The 20,782-nt window shown below is 39.4% G+C and overlaps 1 protein-coding gene across 2 annotated transcripts; it reads right to left on the bottom strand.

Moving 5' to 3' along the window:
• Positions 1-12,498: 12,498 nt before the first annotated feature.
• Positions 12,499-20,706, bottom strand: RMI1 (RecQ mediated genome instability 1). Of its 2 annotated transcripts, XR_008441555.1 has the most exons (3): positions 20,609-20,706; positions 15,803-18,198; positions 12,499-12,577 (listed from the first exon to the last, which is right to left on the bottom strand). XR_008441555.1 is itself a non-coding variant. In XM_054004478.1 (2 exons), the coding sequence occupies exon 2, from the start codon at positions 18,168-18,170 to the stop codon at positions 16,296-16,298; it is 1,875 nt and encodes a 624-aa protein (XP_053860453.1). In that variant the 5' UTR covers positions 18,171-18,198; positions 20,609-20,706; the 3' UTR covers positions 15,404-16,295. The 2 variants fall into 2 exon arrangements, 1 of the variants encoding a protein (XP_053860453.1); XM_054004478.1 differs by lacking the exon at positions 12,499-12,577 and having other exon boundaries at positions 15,404-18,198.
• Positions 20,707-20,782: the final 76 nt, after the last annotated feature.

Below are 20,782 nucleotides of genomic sequence, written 5' to 3' on the forward strand. Positions count from 1 at the left end.
GGAGGTAGTTGTCAGTACTTAATGTCTTTATGGATTCAGTTGTGGATTTCATAAAGGTTTTCCTTTCTGCTACTGTGACCGTATCTTCTTTTTCATTTCTTGCTAATGAACTGCACAGGTTGCAGACCTAAAATTAGAACCATGCAAAGAAGCCCATTTTATATCACAGATGCCTTAAGATATGATTGCTAAGGGACAGAAGATGGGCCAGAAGAAATTCTTAGCATAAATAGGACTCCACTGGCAAAAAGTGCCTTGGTGATTCTACGTGATAGATACAGAAATTACACAGCTGTGAATAAGCAAAAATGGCACATTTATAGGTCATAGTCCAATTTTGTTAGGGTAAAAAAAAGCCTTTCAAATAAACCCACTTTTTGTAGGTCTAACTGCATCCATCCTGGGATAGCTTTAGGAATATCTCAAGTGTTGATATCCTTCAAAAGGAAAACATTCTGTATTTTGACCCTAAAAAAACTTTACTGCTTATAATTTTACAGTCATGGAAAATGCATTTGAAGGAATCTGCCTGTTTTATCTTTCTTCTCTTTTATCTCTATACTCATAGGCACTGCATGTCCAGCCTGGCTGCCTGTCCTTTTCTTCTATACCATGAAGCTTCCATTTATTCCCAGTCCTGCCGGTTTCTAGAGTTCCAACTTTTAGCATCTGCCCATTTACCACCATCTTACAGTTCATATGCAGACCCTTTCCCATAGCTGTTCAAGTTTCTCACCTTAGTTGTTCCCTTTTTCTTCTGCAGGCCTCCATATAACCAAATTTCCTTTTTCTATGTCTGTCTGGGCCTGGGCCTTGCTTGCCTCTTACATCTCCAGCTTTTACTTCCTGGTTGTAGATATTCTCAGCTCAGTCAGAGAGAAAGGTTTTCTAACCAGGCGAGAGCCTGGGAAGCAGTTGGGAAAGAATGTAAATAATTCTCTAATCTGTTATGAACAGTTTCCAGGTGTTCCCCAGAGACGCGGGCAGGGCTTTCCTAGTTCCCATAGCAACACTAAAAGAAAACAACTAACTCTAGCTAAGTACCGATATTGAAATGCTAATTAGCTAATTGCTCTGTTTGTTTTCTCTAAACTACCTGGCCTCCCACCCCTCCACGCTGCCATTCTGGGACTAACATGCAAATAAAAACCCCTTAGGATCATGGGAGTATTTTTAGGAGATAAAAATGAATATAAATCAAAAACACAATAGAGGAGTCTAGACAAATGCCCTAGCTGAGGAAGAGGGAAACACATCCCCTGACTGGCTTTTAACTGTCGCCATCACCTAAGAGAGAACAGACTATATTAGGCTCTGAGAAGCAGGGAGATAGAGACAGAGAGCTCTGGTGCTGCCACCATGGAAGGAGCGGGGACAGCTGTTGTTCTGGACTTCAGCAACAGACTCTGCACACCACGCCTCCTCATCCTCGGGCCACTGGTGTGCCACAAGGAAAGGAGAAAGGACAGCTGCTGCTCGGGACTCCAGTGACCAACTCTGCACGCCTCCTTCCTTTCGGCTGCCTGGGAAAGCTACGACCGCGGGGGCGAGCTCTGCGTCGAGCCCCCTGCCCAGCTGATCTTTTTAATAAAGAGCTGAGCATTAATAAAGGCATTAGCCCTGTTCATTTCATAATCTATCTTGTTATTCACATTGTTTATAGATATGTTCTGCTACTGTGCACCATTCACTGCTAACCAATGATGTGACATGTTTTTACTCTAAGACCAGTGAAATTAGTCTTCTCGATGCTCTCTATATATATAGCGGTGCCTTTGAAATAAAGGAGAGAGTTCATTTTCTTTGCCTTCTGATCTGGAGTTCTCTGTTCCCGTCCTGCTCAACAGCATCACTGGTGTTTTGTCCAGATACTCAGAAAAAAAAAATTGCTGTAGCTTTCATGCTTTCTTTTCCTCTAGCCTATGCCTTTTCCTTACTTTCTGTCTTCTGAAAACTCAGTCCTCTCCACTTCATTTGCCCATTTCTCTCTTTCAGAAGCTGAGGTCTGCAGTGCAGGAAAAACTACTCTCCTCTTAGCTATTGTGGTAAGCACCAGAATGCCACTGCTGCAGTGCAAGCAATTATAAGGAATGTCCTCAGCAGACATTTCAGTTTAAGAGGCAGCACACATCATGCTGTCTAGTTAAAGCAGAGTGCCTTTAAAGGAGGGGTTGTGTGTGTAAAATGGTTACCAACAGAGACCCTGATTTCAGTAGAGTATCTATAACATAGTGTATACCAGAGTAAGATAGTAGATACTGCCTCTCTTCCAGCTGTTATGTGGTTACCTGAAATCAATTAAAACCCCAAATCCTTGACTTTGTAGGAAAGTGAGTGTGGAGAAAAATTTCAAGAGTATGCATCCTCAGGCTTGCATATCAGTAACAAAAACTTAATATTTTTGAGATGCAATATAAAAAAGTAGTTACACAAGTAGTTACTTCTGCTTCTTGGGACAGAAATACCTACTCTGCTCCTGCTATTGTTTTCCTATTGACTTCTTACTCATCACTGAAAATACTAGAACACGAAGGAAACATGACGGAAAATTGCTGCCTTCTGATAATCTTCAGCTTGTAAAATAATCACCCAAAATTATCTTCAGGATTGTAAACGAAAAAGTAGAAAACCAGACTTTTTCTGGACAAAGAATTTATTCTACTTGATTTCCTGTATCCTGAAAGGGCAATAAGTTGGAGATAGCAATAAGTTACTGGGGTACCTGTAGCAACAGCTCTGTGGCTACAGAGAACAACACACAGCTTTCTCACAGCCTTCCCTAAAACAATGCTTGAGAAAGTTGTGTGTTGTTCTCTGTAGCCAGAGAGCTGTTACTACAGGTACCCAGCCCCCTGAAGTGGAAGACTGGGATAGGGAGCTCTATCTATCCTCACTGAATTTATCAGTTATCAAAAAGATCTTTCAAACAGTATTATAAAAGCCCCTTCATGTAGCTTTGCTATGAATTCCAAATTATTTTTAATTAATATTGTGATGATTAATGCTACTTATAAATGTTCAATTAGTGTTTTAAATCAGTTTTCATACTTAGATTAACTTGTGTGGAGATCTTTGTTTGCTGGGTTTTTGGTGTTGTTTTTACAGTTTAAGTAATACTCATTATATGTGGATTATGGCATTAACTGTACTTGTATTAGACTGTGCACATACCAGATTTTTTAAAAACAAAAAAACCTGACTAAGGTTTGTGTGGTAACATAAAGACATAAGAATTTAAGAAAACTAGGACTAGATCTTATATCCAATAAATAGTTTTACTTTGCAAATAAGTGCTGCAGTACCTGAATCAGAGATGATAGACAAGAACTACATTTTAACAACATTTTATGTTCATTAAAACCTCTGATCATCTGGCTTAGTCTGATTATCTCATTTTCTTGATTTCTAACTATTAAGCGCAAAGATACAACCTCTGGCTGAAGATGCCAACAAGCCTAAGATTGCTGAAAGAATCCAGGAGGTACTTTATCCTTGCCATGTTACCCTCCACACCTAGTACTAGATATTTTCAAACAAAATGTTGGACTTCATGGGTTATTGATACTAGTCTTTACAGGCTTTCTTTATTGTTAGTTATATATTAAAAAAGTATTAAAAATTTCATGTGGTTGCCATACTATTCTACCATAAGTTAATATTTAAATTCTTGTGTATGAGTATATTTTGTTTACAAATGCTTTTCTATACACTGGAAGTGTGGAAAATCACATTTTGTGTTTACTGTATAATTTATATATTTTAGTAATGTATTCTGAGAACTCGTTAGGATACATGGATTGAAAATTCTCATTTAAAGTTGAATAGTTGTTTAGCAACTTTAATTAGAACCCTTTCCTGCATTTCATTATGAGGTTATTTCATAATTACTCAGTAAATAGGTCCTACCTATTTACTAATGCAGAAATGACAATACATGACACTGCTGAATTACAACTGCACAGCTGGAGAGGATACTTAAAGAAATAAAGAACAGATAAATGCATTATTTAAAAAACATCAGGGGAAAAGTCAGCATCAAGAATCCTTCCTCAACCTTCTCCCATGCTCCTCTTCACTGTTGTAAATAGTGCTACGAAATTCAGTATGGTTTTATATATTCTAATTAGAACAAGTTCATTATTTACTTATGCAACTTAGAGGAATTGGGATATTGGTACCTAGAAGAAAGCTATGATCCTAACCAGTGGAAGGATGGCTGAAGTGCTGCAACAGACCCTGTACTCACTGCATCGAGTTTAGTCCAGTGAGTGAACAGGATGGTGTAGAATTGGGTTCAAAATATACCAAGACACACCACATTTTGTTTTTCTTTGCACTGAAGTCCTAAACATACAATTCCCTTTGCTTGTGTGATACCTGCATTGCGTGGCCCTCTGAATTCTAACAGAAAAATGAAGTTAGTTTGCACCATGATTCAAGACTGTTTAAAGGTCTATTAAAGGTAATGTTTTATTACATTAACAGTTGGACTGATGATCTTAGAGACATTTTCCAACCTAAACAATTCAATGATTCTGTGTTTCCACCTTTCAGAAAGACAAACATATTATTATTACTGTTACCTTATTTTTGTACTCATTCACTAAACTACAGTATATACTTTAACACTTCTAAGAAATTAGAGCAGTGGAATACTTATGAGAAAATAATGATTCACTGTGCCTTTCTTTCTCTTTCAATAGGAAAATTTCAACAAGAAACATACTGTAGATACTAAGCCCCCTCAAATTTAGCAATTTATTCCAATTATTCTGTATACCTTCACTGGTAGTTTTAATCAGTATTAATATGTGTGATTTTCATTCTTAGCTGCTTCGCAGTTGAATTGGGCTTTCTACAATCACACATAGTTTTCAACATCACAGAAAGCTTTGAATTTCCCTTTTTCTATCCTTTATTATTCTTTTCTGCTCCTAATAAAGACATTATTTGATTCATGAAAGAAAACAAAGGTTACAGTAAGCTTTTTCTCATTTTGATATTGATAGCTCTACCTTTTAGCCTCCTTCCCTTCAGTTCTTCACTTCCCTCTTCATATATTTTCATCCTATTTTCCTCCTGCTGACTCCAAAGGATGCCTGTTGCTATCCTTCATCAGACCAGTGGCTATGGCTCCACACACAAAAAACTGGCATATGCACTCTCAATGTCCCTCCCCCTGCTTCTTTCCACCCCTGCAGCATTTCCTCCTTTTTACCTCAGTGAACGAATTCAAGCTAAAATCCAGCCCAACAACTACAGAGAATTTTTAACCCAGCAGTTAATGGTAATGGTTTTGATTGTTTTTAACACAGATGTAGAAGATGGCATGCAAGCATGAAAACGGGGCCAGAAAGGGTTTAATACCTTCTTTTAATGGTCAGTATGGTTTATAAAGATCTAAAGCAAATGCAGAACTAAGCTATGAAGTGATCAGGTCCTTAGTATTTTTTCAGCCTGCCAAATTTTACCTAAAATTTTAGGTGCAACGTGGGTGTTATTGTATTAACTAGGGTCATTACACAACTTTCTGCAAAATGACACAAATTTTATCAACTTACACATCTTTATACCAATACCACAATGTCCAACAATTGTCAGTCTGTGTCAACTGTACCACAAATAATTAATTGCACTGAACCTATTCCCCATAAAACCCAAACAAATTCACTTCCTGTGTCTGAAAAGCATGAGGTTACCCAAAGCATCTGAGAGGTTTGCAGGCTTCTTCTGTAGAATTAATATACAAGTTTTTGATTTCAACAAAATTCCAAATGAGACAGAATGGTTAAAAAAACCATAGAGCAGCGTGAAACTTTTGGCAGATAAGTTCCACTGTGAGAGTGTCCAATAAAAGTTTTGCTACTGAATGGTCTGTGCATACCACTAGAGCAACATCAAGCACACTATATATGTAAAGCACGTGGTTTCCCTGCCTAGTTCAGCAACCTTAGTTTATTTAAATAGACTTTCCTACAGAAACCAAATCAAATTAAAACCAGTATATGATGCTTGGGTTTTTTAAAAGTTGTTCTATTTAAGATTTGCTTTCGCCCCCTCTAATCAAGTATGGAAACATCTTGCTAAAATACACTTCCTTTAAGATATCTGACTTTCTTTCCAACCACCCTTTCCTTTTCAACTAAAAAATTCTCCTCCTCTAACAAGCCCTTAAATTCCCAAAATGAAGGCAGAAGCAGACACACCATTTCCCAATATTAGAATATACTTCTGATATGATAAAAATTTGTTTTGTTTACTTCCATCAGAAACATTTTTATTAAACATTTAAATGCTTGGTATAATATAATATGAAAGTATTTATCCGGAAGATGTTAAGTTGTAAATTGCACTGAAGGCATACTACTGGATTCTTAGACTCAAAACTATTAATGAAATAATGAGTCATCATAAATAACATAAACTGTGTTTGTTAAGTTTATCAGAAGATTAATATTATCAGTTTGTTAAGATTATCAGAAGATTAATATTTTTCCTTACCACATATTTTCATGTATCTTCAGAGGAGAAAAAAAATTCTATAAAGAAAGCTTCCCACTACAAAGAAGCAGCAACAGAGGCCTTAATATTTAATTTCTATCTACAAGTTAATGGTTTTTAAAAGTTCCATCAATACAGAGCATACGGTTGAAACGTGTCAGATTCTGTGTCACATGGATAAATTACTACTAAAAAAATATGGAAAACATATAAATATGTAGACATGCTGTGTTTTGTATACTTGTTTCTGTCTTTGCAGAGTGATTAACAATCACTACTCATATATGGAGAAATACTACTGAGATGTCAATATTCACAGTTATGCTACCTCTTTATTTTTGTACATGTACCCAAGGCCTAATTTACTGATTATTATAAAGGCCATTATGAAGATATTATTAGATCAAACGAACTCCCAATTCTATTTGTCAAATAATAGAAATAGAAGAATGGTCACTGAATCAGGAGTTTTAAATGCATTTGGGAAAACAACAGTTTCCCCAAAGTGTCATTTGGGGACAGTGTCCCCAGAGTTCCCTAACCAGTGTCACTTGATAGAAGAAAACCAGACTTTTAGGGCTTTTTGGTCTCTTGATAAGTCATCAGCCATCACCAATACTAGACAATAGATAAAGTACTTGGCTAGAGATTGAGGATTATTTCACACTGTCCTTTCTTATTTTACATTAAAAGATTATAATTCATATTTTAGGACACTGGTATCAGAAAAAAATATCACAAGCATTAGCCTCATGTTCTTTCATGAATAGCAACAGGCCTCATAAGTAAGACATCTACTTTTCTCCTATTTTGTCTGCCTACACTATCCAATGTGATCCCATAGCATTTAACAGCTGATGCTTGCCTTTGTATCTGACCATCTCTAAACAAAATGTAATATCTATATGGAAGTGCTCTTCCATACACTAACATTTATTTTAAAGTAATATATTATTTATACTGGCCCTTACTGCACATATGCTTGGCAGAATATTCTTGGCAGCTCAAATGAATTTTTCAGTATTTGTATTTGAGTTATCCATTTGTAAATAAAAGGTTTAAGACAAAAGATGTGTTTTCATAAAAAGGTATCTAATGAAAGATAATTTGAACTTTTAAAGTTACAAGTAGATCCTTATTTACACTTTCTACTTAATACCACTTTCTAGTTTGGAGAAACTGTATAAGGGAATTACACTAACACTTGGTACAAGGGAGTAAATTACCTAAGTGTATGCTTAGGCAGTCAGCAGCATTAGGGGCTGCTGTATTTCTTTATGAAAAATGATAATTTTATTGTTTAATAGCAGTAATACTTACCCAAATTTTATATATAGTATACGTCTGTTAAATTATGATTGTGCTGGAATTATAAATATAACAAGAGATTGTCCTAGGAGCAGGAAAGCCAGTTGTGAATACTTAGGTTGAAATTACATTTATTTCGTAAATGCTGTTAGTGGAGCACAACATTTCCTCTTAATTATCACAAATCACAATCTTTTCCATCACAGCTTCTTTCAACATAGGTATATTTTCACCTTAGCATTTTGATGTTTCATTTGAAATAATGCTTTGTGAAGGTTGTTATTCTCTCAATACTTTAAAAATGAAATCAGACTTTCATCTTCTGCAGTTAGTGCCACCATTGCCTCATTCTTGGACTGTGATTATCAACATCAATAAAATAAATCCTTGACCCTTTAAGCAGAAATAATAATCTGCTTTTCATAGAATAATCATATAATTGCCAAGGTTGCAAGAAACCTTTAAGATCATCCAGTCCCACCGACCAGCATTACCACTGTAACCCCTAAATCACTAAAACACACCATTCAGCAACAGATCCAGACTCCTCTTGAGCACCTCCAGGGATGGTGAGTGTACCACTTCCCAGAGAAACCTATTTCCTGATCACCCTAACAGTGAAAAAAATACAGTAATTTTTATTATGTTCCTATAATAACTAATCTGAATCTCCCCTACCTCATCTTAAGTCCATTTCCTCTGGTCCTCTCACTGCTGGCACAGTAGAGGAGACTGGCCCCCACCTCACTACACCCTCCTTTCAGGAAGTTGTGGAGAGCGATGAAGACCCCCCCCCAAGCCTCCTCTTCTGTTTAGTCCTGCAGACTAAACAAACCCAGATCCCTCAGCCATTCTTTATAAGACACATTTTGTAGTCCTTTCAGGAGCTTTATTGCCCTTCTCTGGACACTCTCCAGCACCTCAATGTCCTTTTTTAAAATGAGGGGCCTAGAAGTGAACACAGGATTCAAGGTGTGGCCTCACCAGTGCCAAGTGCAGGGGGACAATCACTGCCCTGGTGCTGCAGGCCACACCATTGCTGATACTGGCCAGGATGCCATAGGGCTCCTTGGCCACCTGGGCACACTGTTGGCTTATATTGAGCTGGCTTCAACCAGCACCCCCAAGTCCCCTTCTGCTGAACAGCTCTCCAGCCACTCCTCCTCCAGCCTATAGCACTGCATGGGGTGGTTGTGACCCAAGTGCAGGACACAGCACTTTGCCCTATTGAGCCTCATAAAGCTGTCCTTAGCCCACTGATTAAGTCTCTCTGTAGAGCTTTTTTTTTTTTTTTCCCCAATAGAAAAGTGCTGCATCTCGTCCCAACTTCGCAAGAGCAGATCCCTTGCTAGCTCCAGCTAGCTCTTTTCGGGGCAATAGGGCAGCGAGAGGCACTCCCTGCTGAACCCAGCTGGGCTTTAGAGAGTGCCTTCGTGGGTCCAAGGACACTGCTGATCCCACCGGCCAGGAAGGAGGCGACACTCTTTTGGGGGTAGGTCCAAGATTTATTGCGACTCTGAGGAGAGCCCCAGAGCCCAACAGCACTCCAATAGGTCTCAGAAGACAGGGAGCTCTGAGCCTCGAGCAGGCCCTAATATAGAGTGGGGAAACCCGATCAGGCAATGGGAGAAGACATGGGAGTGGTCCTCCGAGGGAAGGACAGCCGGGGTATCCACTTAGCAGGGAGGAGGGGAGGGACCCCAGGCCATTGTCCAGTCGCCCAGCGATCCCGGCAGAAGCCTCCAGACAAAGCAGAAGGGTGGACAAGTCACCTAGGAGGGGTCAGGGGCCTGAGTCAGGGTTTTTGGGATTGATGGACACACCAGTGCTGCAGGGAAAACCTGGGATGAACCAAAAAGGCACAAGGGGGGTACGGAGGGATAAACCATTTTGAACATACATACAGTGGAACCTAAAAACACAACTCCACATCTCCCTCTTTTTTTTGTTTTAAAAAGAAGAGAAGGAAATGTATTAAATGGGGGTTTCTGAGTCCATCTGATCTGTGAACCAGGGATCTTGATTCAGAGGCTCTTCTTCTGGAGCAGGATGTTCATCTTCATTGATGGAGAGATGGACTCGATTAACTGAGATGGTGGAGTTCAGAGCCTTCAGAAGAAAAGACTATTCTCATCCTAGAAGAAAATTCCAACCTATCAAGTATGCAAACAAAAAGTTGTTTAACATGTCATGGTGGACTATACCAGCTAAATTAACTGTATTGAATATATCTGAGGTTTATATAAGGAATTAAGCTAAAAAATCTAAGTCAGTGTGCAGGGAAATGCTCATTTAGCTACTAAGAAGCATTAAGTATGGAATGTCTCCCAGCTCCAATCTCCACCTACCATAAAGGTGCTCAACAGGGCTGAAGATTAGATGCTCTCTCTCAGTCAATTGGAATTCCTGCTGCTTTTTGAATAGCCACAGAATTCAGGCAAATTTTCTTTCCCACAATGACGCTGTGAGAGCTTCCCTGGTAAATAGGGAAATACCCTTATCCTGAAAGGCCTCTAATCTGTTACTCCTTCTATGAATATACCTCTCAGTTCACCCAGCTCAGCTCACCTCTCTGGTTTATGCTGTATTACAAATTCAGACAGTATTTGTGAAAGCCTGCATTTCCCCCTTTTTTATATTAAATGAACTTTGCTGAAATCAATGTTAGTTTTGTCCATTAAAATAAGGTAAAAGATATTTTGGGATTCACCTGCCACAAAGCAGTAAGTTATATATTACCATGCTTTTTAAGTATTATCATCTAGCCAAAAATGTTCTTCTATCATCTGCAGTGCCACTACAGTAAAACTGCTTTAAAGCTAGCATAAATTGTGACTTACGGTATGAAACCTGTGATACAGCCTAAATAACTTACAGCTTACAGAGGCAACACAGATACTGGAAGAAGCAGGTGATCCATGAGTAGATGACAAGAAGCCTACTAAGTTTCCCAAGCCTACTAACAGTATCTGTAGAAAGGTATTACAACTGACTGCAAGTAATGGGACAGGGAATGCGGAGGTGCTGACAAGAAGATGTTGAGGGCTCAGTGACATGTCATGGATAACCTGAGCAGGCAAGGTCTGTGCTCTGCACAGCCAGTGTGGTTTTCAGGCTGTGTTGGGCGGAGCAAATCTCTTGGTGGTAGGACAAGCTCTGGCAGCACAGTGTTGGAGGAGCTAGCAAGCAGCTGCTTGTCTTGACAAAGTTCTTGTACCAGAGCTTATGCCACCTGCATGGCCTTACCTTTATCTGAAAGTGTTAGTTCTAATAACTAGTTATTGGGATACTGGGACACAAGACAGATGATGGACTTTGGACCTGGTTAGCATAAGAGATTTGATAACAGGATGCCTTGGCAAGAGTAAACAGAATTTTGAGAATTAAATCAAGATTGCAAGATCAAATCAGACGGGTTTACTGGAAAAAAAGAAAATTACATCAGACTTGCAAGCAAGAGATGTTTAAAATGCATAAGTTTGTTTATGCGAATTTTAACCCAATTACTGTAGTAAAACATCACTAGCCTTTCTAAAATACTATATACACAGTTGTACTTCACAATAAATTCAGATTCTTTGACCACCTCAAAGTCTTCCCTGTCTGTCCTCATCACCGATAACTAGTGTTTTAAATGGTATTTTAGAGTGAAATTATATGTATCAGTACCTCCTTGTAGCAACAGACTACTTTATCCTGCAAACACATACAATTCCCCATGGGACCAGAGAGGGTGCTAGTTTGTGTCCCACAAGGACATTCTCAATGACACTGGAAAGGTTTCAGCAGTACCTGATGAGTGGTAAAAGGTAAGTGCCACACCCATATTCCAGGAGGAGGATCCAGGGAATTACTAACTTGACAGTATGACCTTAGTCCCAGAAATTAGAGCAAATCCTCTCAAACCATGAGAGGCATATGAAGATGGTGGTAGATTGAAACACTCAGCACAATGTCAAGCCTACAATGTCAAGTCATGTCTGCCCAATCTAACTCCCTCTAGAAAGAGGTGTCTGTGTAGATAAGGGGAAAGTTCCACACATAGCAGGCAGGGGCAAGAAAAGAAAAGAAAGCAATTAGAGATAGAGAACCATTATGGCACAGGCTGGACACACGGACTTGTAGAAATATAAGTTCAACAAAGACAAATGCAAATTCCTTCATCCTTGCAGAAATAACTCCATGCAACAGTATGGGTTGGGAACCAGCTGGTGAGGAAGCTTTAGAGTAAGAGCTGTGTGCACTTGTGTGCAGCTTAACAGAAGTCAGCCGTGTGACCTTGTGGTGGCAATGACCATCACAGCCAGCAAGCACATCTCAGAGAGCAACCTGCCTTCTGCTTTCAGCCCTTGTGAGACTGCATGTGGAGTGTTGTGTCCTATTTAGCATTCTGCTAACACTGCTGACAGGGAAGCAGGTGACCAGCGGACACTGCCAAGGTGGTCAGGGAGATGGAGCACATGCCATTTCTTGGAAAGGATGAGAAAGCCAGGTTTTTTTAGCCTTAAGAAAAGAATCAGAAGCTGGATAAATTCTAACAGCCACACACTGCAATTTCACCCTGTTAGAAAACCCAGTACAATAAGGAAAGAAATCCTTAAGGAAAAAAGTGACATACTGATATATTTAGATGAGCAGCTGATTTGTAAGAAACTTGCAAACTCTTCTGTTGAATTCAGGAATTGCAATGTCAGTTTTTCTTTATCCTCTCATTTGCTGTTATTACTGTTGGTATTGCTTCTAGGAGCATAACACCAGAGAACTGGATCTGAAATGAGAGGTGTTGCTTACATTTTAAAGTCCTTTCTACCTTTTCCTCTAAGATAAATACATTTAATTTTAGTTGCCACCAGATAATTCAGAAACACCGTACTATAAATCATTCTTTCCTCCCTACAGCAAAAAGCTTAAAAGTTATTACCTTTTTACTCAAAACAAAAATGTTTGACATTATTACAGCAAGACATCCAGAAATAGGTCTTTATGTTTAGAACCAAATGTTATATTTATTGTTCCATCTAATCATGTTCCATTACCATCAAAAATTCTGCTTTTGATATGACTTGAAATATGTAATTCTTCTACTGTGAGCTCACATTACTGATCAGTTCAGAATATCTTTCAAGAAATCCCTTAACATTCTTCACTCATACTTTGAAATTACATTATCTCAACTAGCTGTTGCTTCCTGAGAACACTGCCTGCATTTGACAAGAAGCATGTTGCTGGGTTATAATGACATGCATATTTGTGGCCAAACTAATATCCAGTAGGATTAGACTAGTCCTCAGGCTGTTTTTGGCAGACTAGTCTATTTGGAAACATGCCATATTTCTTGATCTAGCCATGGCCTTGTTCTACAGTTTGAGTGAGTACCTTGAAAAGAACTAGGGCACAGCAAAGTTTCTGAGAGCCTTCTGTTTTCTACTAGCTTGACTTAGAGACAGAGCTCTCAAAGGGTATTCTGATGCAGGTACCTGGTGCTGCCATAGCACATTCATTGGTTTCATTTTCTTGAATAACCATAAAGCACAAACTGACTTTCATTGTTAACAGGGTAACATCCATGTCCCTGTGTGAGAATAACGTAGCTTTCATATATTGACACTGAATTAATTGGAAGTGTTCTCTGTGACCTGTGACTGGGTTTTTTTTCAACAAAAAAGGCACTTATTTTCCCCATTAAAAGGAAAATATTCTTGAAGAACATGGACCTTGAAACTTCAGTCAGATATGTTGCAAGTGCAGAAGCCTACTTAGCACCTGAAACAAAGATAAAAGAAGAAGCTGCTTGGTGATGCACTGTAGATAAGAGGACAGAAAGTGCAAAGGCTGCCTTCTGCCAGAAGGCTACATATAACTTGTGAGAGCAGCTGCCACGACACGTGCAGGAGTGCTGTTGTATTCTACAGAAATGTGGCCATACCTCTGCTGGGGTGGCAACCTGTGTTGTGAATTCAGCCTGTAAGAACAGTGGTTATCTGAAGGGCTCTGACACATTCCACTGCCAGGTACAGTGAGGCAATATATGCACACCATGCATACAAACAGCACCAAATCACTAAGACTGTTAGGAGAAAAGTTGATTCTGAAGGCAAAGTGGATAAGGCAAGAACCAATGACTGCTACGCATAGCCACACAAACAATTTTCTGTTTGGCATCAGCTCTTAAATAAGCATGCTTTCTCAATATAACTAATTTAGTTCCTTTTCTTGTTGGAAAAACGATGCAATATATCTCAATTCTAAAAGCCCGAACGCAGATCTGGAGACTTATACACCAGAAAATTGCACTGAAATATCTGCAGAGCAGTCATGCTGTAAACAGCTTTACTGAGATCTTCTTGCTTGCACTAGACCACAGGCATGACAGCGGCTTTCTAGAGAGCACATGTTGAAAATTAAGACAATGACAATGGGGGTGAGGGAGAAATGACAGACAAGTAACATTGCATTTAAGGTGGGAAGGTGGGGGAGGGAAGAAGAGAACAGGAGGTATGTGCAATTATTGTAGCAGAGATGGCTAAACATTGATGCAAATGCAAAAAAAGAGGGGCAGGTGTGACTTCATCATCTAAACCAAACACAACACTTTATTTGATTTTGCAGTTTAAATAATATGATTCTTCCTCTGCACAAGTAGAATAAAATCTGTGGATTATTTGTGCCATTTGAAGTTTGAAGACTCCTATCCTTTTACATGCTAATGCAAAAACTTCAAAGGAAGTGTCCTAACTCATTATAGGAGAACTATTTCCATAAAATGGCACTGAAGGTTTACAGTCAGCTCTATTAACTTCCACAAGGTTTACATGAAATGAAGCTTGGTCAATTCCCTACTAACAAGCAATTTTTTTCTGAAACTGTAACTCAAGATCCAGTAATGTAGGTTCCAGACAGGCAAAAGATTTTGCTGTTACAGTTCTAAACAATGTACTGCTCCCAAAAGCCTCAGAAAATAAACCTGGAGGTGGCTCACAGGGTTATAATTTCCTCAGGTTCTCTTGACAGTGGGAGGGGCAAGGAAAGAAAGGGATGTTTGTGTTTATAAACTGTACAAAATAAAGCCTAACCCCCCCTTACACCTCAAGCATAAAAACCCTCAAGATGTCCCATGCTCCACCTTCCTCCATTTTTACCCTACTTGGCAAATTACTTCTAATTTTCCTTGGAGTCTTCAGGCATGGTTCTCAATTTGGGACTGAGCAGTAAGGCTATACTGACAATCTGTCACAGTAAATCTCAATGGCCTAACAGACATTGTTCAGATAAAGAAAAGGCTTTGAAAAAAGCTAATGACAGGTGAATTTAAAAAAATCTCTCTCCCAGACACCAATTTACATTCTTTGCAAGCAGTACCAACACTGGGCAAACTGCTTCTGTCATTGGTTCCCCTATTCTTGTCAGAATATTAATTCTTATGAATTTACAAGAAAAGAAGCCAACTCAAACCAATCAACCAAAGGAAAAAATCAAACCAAAAAAACCACTCAAAACAAACCAAACACAAAACCAAAAAACAAGCGAAAGGGAAAGGATGGAAAGAAGCAAAAATAAGAACAAAAAGCTTAATACAATAATTTCTTATACTCTATACACTCAACAAAATATTTGTATTTCTTTTAACATGACTAAGCAGCACCCACCAACATTTAAATGAAAACTTTAATGTTTTATTTTAGAAGCAGAAATTTTAAAAAATCAATCAAAATTAAGACCAGCATTAGCTATACTATACAACATGTGTGCAGCACAAATATTTGACTACTCTGTAAAAAGGTTAGTCAAGTAACCATATGAGTTAATTTGCCTCTGATTTCAAAACTACTAGCAATGATTAATATTAACATGACAAAAAAATAGAATCCCCATACGTTATGATAATTTTCTGCTAATAAACACTTTAAAACACTTGGCTTTCTTTTAAATTATTTGTAAAAATAGAGGGTTTTAAAATCTCCTTTTTGTATAGGATTGGATTTTTTCCTCATACCTAAATATTTAGAAGACAATCTTTCATTTCTCTATGCTTTAGGTTCTTGCACAGTGACAATACAAATTTGAGTCTTCAGATTGGCATAGGCAGAAGGGACTGTATTTGATTTATTCTCCAAGAAAAACTGAGTCTCCAGCTGCTTTCTTTTAAAAATCGGGTAAGTACTTGAAAAAATAAAATAACAAGATAGCTTGTTCATTGTTATACATTCCTGACAAATTCTGCTAGTTGGGGTTACCAGTCTAGAACATGTAGGATTTTGCAGAATGAAAAAGTCAAGACACAAATATTCGAAATCTTATTCCAATACTGTCACCATAAGAAACAATCCATCCAGTTGTGTTCCAACAAGTCATTTCCTTGTCTCACTTTTACATTATAATTCCTGATAAAAGACACAACACTTAACTTGAAGTTTAACTTTCAAGAGTTCTTCAAGGTAAATCTGACTTAAACATTTCCTAATATATAGTCTGAAAGTTTGCACATATTATTTATTCAAACGTTTCTTCAATTGTTCTAGATGCCTAGCATCAGCATCCTGGAGAATTAATACAGTAGCTTTAGACTGAAATGGATTAAACTCAATAGTCATCAAACAACAGAGATCTATCAGCTGTTTTTGACATTTCTCTAAACCATCCTTAAGTTTTAGACGTAAAGCTGGATCCTTTTTGAGCTTATTCATTTCAGGCACTGAAAAGCCAATTAAACTTGTTAGAATATCATCAGCAAAATCTACTTCAAGATAAGCAGAGCCATCAGAAATTTTTGCCTTTATACCCCAGAACCCATTGCTTTTTGTGAGGTTTCCAGTGAGAGTTACAATAAAACATTTAACTTTCAGAATTGTAACAGCTTCTGGTTTTTTTGCAAGGAGAAGGGAAATATATGTGAAAGGTGGAGAATCTAAATCTAAATGTGTCTCTACTGCCTTGCAAGGAAAGATCTGTGAATCACATTTCTGCTGATCTCCTTCTCGATCCATTTTTAAGGGAAATACAAGATCATCATTTAATACCCTGCTGTTAGAAATGTGTTGGTGTTTACATCTGCTCTCATCTAGGTCTGTATAATTCTGCCCCTCCTCAGGAGGATTTTCCAAAGAGAAAGCTGATGAACTGCAGGTCTGACGTAAGCCCTTGTGCAGCAAAAAGTTACTCATGCTATTTCTCTCCTCATCAAATATTGTTCTTCTCAGGTTCTTTTCCTTGCAGGTAGCTTCCCTGGGCTTATCTCTTTCATTCACATTGTCTTCTTCACCAGTGCCATTTAAAGATGAATTGCAGTAGCTTCTAGATGTATGTGGAAGTCTGCCAGTAATGTTTCTGTTCATCTCCACTGGCGGCACTTCTTCCATTTCTCTTTGCATCTCTTCTTCCAGAAGAAAGTCATCTTCTAAAGGAAAGTCATTTAAAAAGTCATCAGTGTATTCTGTGGGAGGTAAAACTTGTTCGTCTGAGTGAGGCAAAGGACTTCCAGATTTTTGTAGCAAAACATTTCCATTGTGTGCAGTCAGTGAACCTGAGGCTGTATTAAAATTGTTGCTTCTACTACAGTATCCACTTTCTAAAGATGTTCTGTTGTTTAAAGTAAAATCATTATTTTCATCAAGGCTGGCTAAAAGCTCTTCATCTGAAGGACCAAGAATTTGTTCTAACTCATCCACAGGCCTTGAAAAAATCTGTTCATGTCCAGTTTGTCCAACAGAATTAGGGTTTTCAGCTTCTCCTATTAACCTAGCAAGGACTCTCTCCTGACAATAATCCTCAAGAAGAGCATCAACTTCACCCCCCAACAGTTTCACATTTTCTGGTTTAAGCAGAAGAACTCCAAGACGATATGCAATATTGCCCTGTACAGTGATTTTTGTTCCAGGAGGGAGATTACTGCAGAGAACAGGCACTGGTTGATACTCCATGCCCTGAATTTGATGTATGCCATCGGTTAATTGTAGCATCAGCATTCGAGTGGGCTTTGCTTCCCAGGGCTTCTGAAATGCCTGAGTACTGGCTGTCACTTCTTCATTTACAGTGCTTTTCCCTCTTAGCTTCTGCAACTGAGAATATGCTGGCTGGCTAACATCCACCAGTGAATCAATCTGTATAGAGAAGCAGCCGGATAACTCTCCCTTGGGAGTATCTAAGATGCAATTAGGTAAAATAGGATATTCCAAGTCTCTCAGATCGGTAAGAAGCCATTGCTCAAATACCTGCTTGTTAATCTGAGCTTGACTTAAATTACTACCAGTATTTTCTTCCTGGATCCAATTAATACATGCTTCCAGCCATGTTAAAGGAACTTTAACGTGCCATGTGGATGAAAGCCAGGTTTCCACTCTCGCTACAATGCTAGATGTAGACATTTTCTTTTATGGTAAGAGAATGAATGGCCTAAAATGGAATTCAAAAAGACATATTTAATCTTCTGACAAAAACTGAAATTATTACAAGGTTCATGCTTATATTGTATAAAAAATTTAAATTAAAAACACTTCTACAGACAATGAAATTCACAGGCATTTCCAACATTTAATGTTTCAATCAGCATAAAAGGTATGTGCAATTATCAGCATAAAAGTTATGTGCAAAATATAAGAAAAGTATGAAGACTTAAGCAACAACACTTTTCTTCTGTTGATTAAATTAGAAACATATAACTGAAAACCTTTCCTTATAGATTGAATGAGAATAGACAAAAAAACCCAAACCATAAGACCATAAGAGCAGTAGGTTTTAAAATGTATTTCCTCTTTTTTTATGTTTTTTTTTTTTTTTCTGTTAACACAGAGTTTACTTTAGAAATTGACCTGAGATGTTATTCTCCCACTTCACCAGCACTGTTACGAACAGAAGAGGATCTACAGAACCAAGCTGAGGTCTACCAACACTTATATCAGAGGAGTGACTTTCAGTCCGTGATTGAAAGCTTTGTACCTGACAACAAAAAACTGGCTTGAAACACTTATCTGGAGACCCAGTGCAGGGCTTGGCTGCAATAGCACCAAGTTTTGGAAGCTATCATTTCAAGGACATCAGTGGCTAATAAACGGTAACTTCTTGTTAGTTTAGGAAGTAGTTCTGCAAAAACAGAGTAGAATATAAGTATTTCATTTGGAAGGGACTCTGAAAGACTATTTAGTCCAACCACCTGACCAATTCAGGGCTGACCAGAAGTAAAAGCATGTTACTAAGGATATTGTCCAGACACATCTTAAAAACTAGCAGGTTTAGGGCATCAGCCACCTCTACAAGAAGCCTGTTCCAGTATTTGATCATGCTCTTAGAACTGGAATCATTCAGGTTGGAAAAGACTTGCAAGATCATTGAGTCCAATCTCTGACTGAACACCACCATCCAACTAGATCACAGCACGAAATGCCACGTCCAGTCACTTCTTGAACAATTCCAGAGATGGTGACTCCATTATCTCCCTGGGCAGCCTGTTCATTGCTTAAACACCCTTTCTGTGAAAAATTCCTGATGTCCAATCTGAACTTCCTTTGCTACACCTTGAAGTCTGTTCCAGAGACTGACCCCCACCTTACAAAAATTTCCTTTCAAGTAGATGTGGAGAGCAATAATGTCTCACCCCTGAGCCTCCTTTTCTCCAACCCTGCTCCCTCAACCACTCTTAACACCACTTATTCTCTAGGCCTTTCACAAGCTTTGTTGTCCTCGATAAAGAAAATATTCCTATTTCAAGTCTGAAGCTCCCCTGATACAGCTTTGAACCATTCCCACATCTCCTGTTACTGAATGCCGGGAAGAAACCAGCACTCCCTCTCCAGGTCCCCTCCCCAGGGAGGTGTACAATGAGGTCACCCCTGAGCCTCCTTCTCTCCAAACCAGACAAACCCAGAGCCCTCAGCCTCTCCTTACAGGATGTGCCTTCCAGCCCTTCCACCAGCTCTGTTGTCCTCCTCTGGACCATTCCAGGACCTTCCCACCCTTCTCAGGCTGTGGGGCCCGGCACTGCACACAGGACTCAGGGTGAGGCTGCCCCAGGGCTGAATCCAGCAGGATGATCCCAGTCCCAGCTGGTGATGCTGTGTCTGATGCACCCCGGGATGGGGTTTGCCCTCCTGGCTGCCCGGGCACACACTGCTGGCTCAGCCTGAGCTGCTGCCGACCAGCACCCCCAGACCATTTTGCAGGGCTGCTCTACACACACTCCTCTCCCAGCTTATACTTGTGCCCAGCTTTACTGCATCCCAGGGGCAGAATCTGGATTTGTTCTTGCTTAATTTCATGCCACTGATTATTGTCCAATGCTCCAATCGATTTCAGATCCCTCTGCAAGGCTCTTCTCCATCGAGAAAGTCAGCAACACCTTCAAATCTGGTATCGCTAGCACAGCTGCTAATGGTGCATTCAACACCTGCACCCATGTCACTACTACAAAATTAAAAAAATAGTAGGTTGCCTAACTGTGCTTGGATCATGTTCAATCCCTTAGAAAGAGCGATTGAGTAACTCAATCTCTCTACAGAACACAACGAAAACAAAACCTATAGTAAGAATGTTTAAGAACCACCAGGTGTGGGTTCTGCTGTGTTTATTGGGGTATTTTTGTCATTATAGCCTTTAGAGCGAACAAAAGAACACCTTGCCTCCAAGCTCTCCCCAAGATAAGATACTCGGAAGATACCGCCTAGTTAACCCAAGTAAAGCGCCAGCTTTCAACAGAGGAGTTGAAAGGAGTGAATGAGGGAGGGAAGCAGAGGCGAGGGGAGCAGGAAGATCTGAATGAGAATAGGTTGCACTTCGCAGCCCCTCGGAGGGGCCGAGAGCTCCAACTCACCGGGGCGAGCGAGCGGTCGCGGCGGGGCGGCCTCGGCTCCCGCCGGCCTGAGGGATCGGGCAGCGCCCGAGCCCGCGCTCCCCGAAACCGCCGCGAGCGCCCACCAGCCAATGGGAGGCGCGCGTCGAATCATCGCGAGAGTCTCGCCACAGCCGGCGCCGGGCTGCACGCGCA

This window comes from Vidua macroura, chromosome Z (assembly GCF_024509145.1).
Source record: "Vidua macroura isolate BioBank_ID:100142 chromosome Z, ASM2450914v1, whole genome shotgun sequence".
Lineage (NCBI taxonomy): Eukaryota > Metazoa > Chordata > Aves > Passeriformes > Viduidae > Vidua > Vidua macroura.